Source organism: Nelumbo lutea, chromosome 7, assembly GCF_056320005.1.
Source record: "Nelumbo lutea isolate HS-2025 chromosome 7, American lotus-T2T, whole genome shotgun sequence".
NCBI lineage: Eukaryota > Viridiplantae > Streptophyta > Magnoliopsida > Proteales > Nelumbonaceae > Nelumbo > Nelumbo lutea.
In genome coordinates this window covers 29,475,962-29,481,961 of record NC_142690.1, presented here as the reverse complement: position 1 = coordinate 29,481,961, position 6,000 = coordinate 29,475,962, and the positions used below count along the sequence as shown (strand labels likewise).

At 40.9% G+C, this 6,000-nt stretch overlaps 1 protein-coding gene across 2 annotated transcripts in view; it reads right to left on the bottom strand.

Annotated features, from left to right (window-relative positions):
* Window positions 1–3,760: 3,760 nt before the first annotated feature.
* LOC148845920 (acyl-coenzyme A thioesterase 2, chloroplastic-like) overlaps window positions 3,761–6,000 on the bottom strand; it is a 39,022-nt gene continuing 36,782 nt past the window's right edge. For both annotated transcript variants that reach the window (XM_088956244.1, XM_088956245.1), the window contains exons 4-5: window positions 4,455–4,583; window positions 3,761–4,336 (exon numbers count right to left, since the gene is read on the bottom strand). In XM_088956244.1, the coding sequence (XP_088812370.1) occupies window positions 4,199–4,336; window positions 4,455–4,583 (267 nt within the window). In that variant the 3' untranslated portion in view covers window positions 3,761–4,198. The remainder of the gene's footprint in view (window positions 4,337–4,454; window positions 4,584–6,000) is intronic.

Sequence of the window (6,000 nt, the reverse complement as noted above, 5' to 3'; positions counted from 1 at the left end):
GATGATTAGTGGTACAAGATCTAACACCATTTCTCTTAGCAATAGGAATATTAAGATCATTGGGGACATGTGAATCAACATTTAAAGGAGCAATGGGAGCAAGTGTACCTGGCTGATGAGACGGATTTGCCTCGAGTGAATCCGATGATGTTGCATAGTGTCTGACTCCACGGCTCTTGAACTCTGCTGGCTCTTATGACGACGATGGAAAACCCGGAACGGAGGAGGATCGGTTAAAGGAGGTAGTTGAATCTGAGTCATCGCCTGTTTCTCCTCAACCCTACTCTCCCCCTGAGGAGAAACCGAGAAGAACAGTTGACTCTCAAAGAATGAGACATCAATGGAAACATAGTACTTACGGGCAATGGGATCATGGCAACGATACCCCTTTTGAGATGAGGGGTAACCAAGAAAAACACAAGGAATAGCCCGATGGTCAAATTTACCACAAGTAGGTGATAGGTTGTGGACAAAATAACGACACCCAACGACACGCATCGGAATGGTGGACAGCGGGGCTGTAGGGAATAGGAGCTGATGTGGGGTCTTATACTCTAGTAGCCAAGAGGGCATGCGATTGATGATATATGTCGCACACAATACTGCATCCATCCAGAACTGTTTCGGCACATTCATATGAATCAGCAAGCCACGAGCAACTTCGAGTAAATGACGATTTTTCCGTTCAGCCACACCATTTTGTTGGGGTGTCCTGGCACAAGAGTTTCGCTGAAGTGACCCACTCGAAGCAAAGAACTTCATGAGATCACTATGGAAATATTCCTTTGCATTGTCCGACTGGAAAATATGAATTTTCGTTTGGAACTAAGTGAACACCATGCGTTGGAAATCTTTCACAATTTGTGGCACTTCATCTCGAGATCGCATAGGATAAACCCAAGTGTATCGAGAATAATCATCAACCAACGTAACAAAATACTTATTGCCAGCCGCAGTAGGTAGAGTAACAGGGCCCCAAACATCAGAATAAACAATATGAAATGGAAATTCAGATCTTTTATTTCTTAAAGGTAAAGAGCTTCTACAATGCTTACTCAACTGACAAGTTTGACACTATAATTGACTCACTGACAAGGATTCAAAAATCTTTGGGAACATAACTTTTAACGACTCAAAAGAAAGATGACCTAAACGACTATGCCATAAATAGGCCTGCCTCTCACTCGCCGAACTTGTGGACTCAGTCGCCACTAGACCAACATTATTCTCCAACACATAGAGACCATCCACCATGCTTCCTCTACCAATCGTCTTCCCCGAGGTCAAATCTTGAAACACACATGAAGACGGAAAAAATGTGACTGAGCAGTTCAAAGAGTGAGTAATACTACTAATGGACAACAAATTAATAGGTAATTTCGGAACATGCAGGACATTTGGTAGAGTAAGGCCAAGTGGGAGAGATATGGTGCCTCGGCCAGCTATGGTAGAAAAGGAACCATCAACCAGTCTTACCTTATCTCTCCCAGAGATAAGGTTATATGTCTGGAACAAATTTGACTTACCGGTCATGTGATTTGAGGCTTCGGAGTCAATAATCCAAGGTGAATCAGTAGTATGAGATGACACATGGAAGGTTGTGGCATTACCTGATGTAGATGCAAATGAGGTAGAAGGAGTAGGCCCAGAATCCACCTGGCAGAGAGTCCTACCATACAATTCCAAATGTTCACGGAAGGAATTGATAATATCTTCCTTAGGGTCAGAACAAGGATGTCTCTCCTGAGTTATGGAAGGACTAGTCTCTGTCGATGCCAGAATAGCTGAGTTATACCTTCTTTGATTTTGCTAGCCTGGTTTCTTGCCCTGATCCGGTGCTGACTTCTTACCCAAATCCTGTGCCCATTTAGGTTTTCCATGGAGATCCCAACATGTATCTTTAGTGTGTCGTGTCTTCTGGCAGTGAGTGCACCAAAGCTTGCTTTTATCTTCTGTTTTTTTCTGAGTGTCACCCCTTTTAAAACCACCTCCGACATTTGTATCTGAATTTCCCCAGACCGCTAGGGCAACTGACTCCCCTTCTACACCATTCATCACACTTCTTCTGCTTTCTTCTGACTGCACCAAGGCATACACCTCCTGGACTGATGGTAAGTCTTTACTACCCAAGATCTGTACCCTGATGGACTCATATGACTGATTCAACCCTAGAAGAAAGGCAAACACATGTTGCTGTGATACAAGTGACTTATAGGCTTTTGCATCTTCATCACACTTCCAATTCACATTCTGATAGTGATCAAGTTCTTTCCATATTGATGTCAAATCAGAATAGTACATCGAGAGACTCCTCTCCCCCTGCTTGCAAGTAGAAGATTCTGCTTGTAATTGATATATCTTGGCATAGTGTCTCTGTTCTGAATAAGTGGACTTCACTTGTTCCCATATCTCACAAGCAGTTTCAGCCCACATAAAGGTCTTCCTTACTTGTGGCAGCATTGAAACCAAGAGCCAAGACATCACCATACTGTTCTCTTGGTCCCACCTATCATGCTCAGCACTTCCATACTTCGGTTCCTTTACTCTCCCATTGATGTATCCTATTCGCCCCCTAGCAGTGATGTAGAGTTTTATCCCCCTAGACCACTCAAGGTAATTCAGACCATCAAAGGGAATGATAGCCATGGGAAAGCTCATATCCATTCCCCCACTCACTCCATTGTGGCTCCCTGAGATTTCTAAAGTAGCAGAATTCTCAGTCGACATGATTAAGTAGTTACTCAGTCCCACACACCGGATTTAGGACCCCTCCTTACTCCACAAAGCAATGCTCCACTTAGTTCACACCCACACATTAGGGTTTACCAACCAGATTGTGTACAAACCGTACCAAATTCTGGACAAAGCTGAGGTAATAATCGACAGTTTCAAACCTGCCTAACAGAATTCTAGAATGGCTAACAACCACTAATCAACAGGAGAGATCCTTCTTGCTTATAGTGAACTCAAACCATTGAGAAGACCAACATTGACCTATAGTTGTCTTAACACATCAACAGGATCACACCATCCAAGACAACTAGGGTTACACAGGTTCGATAGCATTCGGCCGCCCCAGATTCATAGGGTTTTCACTCGGCCCATGATCAAGGAGAGTAAAGAGGAGAAAAATAGAGGAAGAACTGTACCAGTCGTAGCTATTCTGTAGTCCAGAATCAGATTTCCTTTCTACTAGTCTATTCCACTAATCAGTAGGGTTGATCGATCTTCTCTTGACAGTAGGGTTGATCGGTCTGCTCTCTTTTAATCAGTATTCCTACTTTGATACCATCTTGGCAGTGTAGCCGGCCAGAGATAGGTGGAAGAGGAGAGAAGAGAAGAGAAGATAAGAGAAAAGAAGAGAAAAGAGAGAGTTTGCAATGCAACAGTACTGGCGGCGCCAATGTTTATTTAATATATATAGGGCGACAGAAATAACAAGGGAAAAGACCCTTGTGCCCCTGAGTACAATAGCAAACATAATAAAAATAAAAAATGAAAAAAAAACACTTTAATTAGACAAACAGGCCCTATCAACTGTAACTAAGTTATTCTAACATTATTCCAACACTCTCTCTTGTTCTTCTACATACATCGAAAATGTAAAAAGTGAACTTTGGTTTATGTGCTTGCCAACCGTTTGTAGAAGTTATTTTTTGATACTTCCACAAATGGCAAGTCATTTATTCACTGTTATGCTGAAGTGGTGCCTAATGGCACCCAGTTGTCATAAACGGTTGCAATTATTGCATTTCTCGAATTTACCAACAAATAAATTACAAACATTTATTCAATAAACATAAACAGTACCATACACATACATCAGAACAACCATTATAATAGATTGAGCTGCTGATTTGTACAACTCAGGTACTGGGCCAATCATGAAATGCCGCATAAGCCTGCCATGTGGGACTTGTATATGGAGTTAACCTGGTATCTGTGATTAGCCCAGTAATTAAGAGAATCCTAGAGGATTCAACTAAGAATGACAGGATATACAATGCATTGATGACATTTTGCAACTTGTACATGATGCCATTAAGTTTCCAATCCTGAAATCGGGTCAAGCTATAGTTCATTTTAATATCTCAAGGTAAGATAATGCTATCTTGCTACATAATAAATCTTCAAGATGTTCTAATTTCTCTTTATCTTGTCTTCCCTAGCAAAAGTAATTTACTCATGGCTAAACAAATTATGAGTTCTCAGCGTCCATGCGTTCAAGCACCCGCCGTGCCTCCTCTTCTGTTGCTGGAACAACATTCCGAATCTTCAATCCATTTTTCATCGCATCAGGATGCACAGTGAATGTGAAGTGGAATGTATTTGATACCTGTTTTGCACACAAACCCAGAGAAACACAAGACATTACGGGATGATTCCAAGCTAAACGAGGATCTGAAAGAACTTGTAAATAGGTAGACACTGGACTAGGTTTTTCAGGAGTTCACCTCACTAGATCTGAGTTCTGGTCTTGTAACATGAGCTACAACTTCAATATTGATGAGAGGCTGCTCTGGGTTGTGAAGTTCTGTGTAGAGAACACATGATTTGAAGCGCAGGAAGTCTCCAACATCAACCTGCATCAGCAGAATATGATAACTCCTTTAATATTTGTTTGTCATTGTTTCTAGTCCTGAAGGAATCATTGATAAAATGGAAAACAACAGTACTAATGCAGGAAAAAAAAGGCTAACTAGAATCTATCAGAAGACTAGATGGGCCCAACATGTGGAAGGCATGTGCAGGGAAGTGGTAAATGATAAAATATGGTCCTTGAAATGAGAAAAGTAACAGAAATAAAGAAGGCAATGTTAAAATTGGGTAAATGTTTAACACTGAGAGGTTAGAAGTGTACTTCTATAGTTTCATTGTTGGTAGGGTAGAAATGAAATCATGTCATTTCATTACAACAAAATGGTAGCTTGATTTAAATATTTTAAATATGAACTCTATCTCTCACAAGATCCAATGATCTACCTTTCCATTGCATCAGGTCTCATTTCATCATTTTGACCTTTGTTTCAATTACATCACGTTTCATTTCATGTTTTTGGCCTTCATTTCAATTGCATCAGGTCATTTTAGAATTCTCCCTCATTTAGTTGCTCTATAACCCTTTTCACTTAATATCATCTGATCTGGGGCCTTGAGATCCAAACAGCTTGAGAGGGGGACGTGATCAAGATGATACAAGGGATCCAAAACTGTTCTTGCCTTTGGTTCCCTATCAAAAGTTTAATTTCCCTTAGATGTGCCTGAACTGAGATATTGCTTGACTAATGTTTGTGAACCAGGCTATCACAATTTTGGAATCCCTTTCTACTATTATCTTCTTGAAGTTAGTGATTTGACTATTCTCAAAACTTGGACAATTGCTAATAGTTCTGCCTTCAAAGAGTCACCCGTGCCCACTCAGGGTGAGCATGAGTCTGTTCAGTTCGGTTTGGCAAAACCTGGAACCAAACTTGCCAGGTTTCTAGAATCGGAACCTACCTTGTCAGATCAGTTCAAGGGTGGGTTCCAAGGTCTACATATGGAACCCATTCTTTCTTTACCACCCCTCCCCCCAAAAAAAGATGGAACATGTCATTTAAAAACTTGATAATAATGATAATGATAATTTTGTGGTTATGGGATAGACTATGAGAGACATTTGCCCTGGTAGCTAATATGGCAACAATTCCTCTCCTTCTGGCAATCTCTGCAATCAAGAATTGGCTTGTTCACCAAATGGATGTACAGAATGCTTTCTTGCATGGGGATTTGAAGGAGGTTGTGTAAATGAAACCTCCTCTTGGTTACTGTGATGAGCCCCACCTATTTTGTAGACTCAAGAAATCCCTTTTATGGCCTTAAACAAGCCCCTCATGTCTGGTTTGAAAGGTTTAGATCTGTGATCACTGATGCTGGATTCATTCAGAGCTCCTCATATTATTCTCTCTTTACATTACAACATTCTCAGGGTAGTACCTTGTTGCTCTTATACGTTGATGA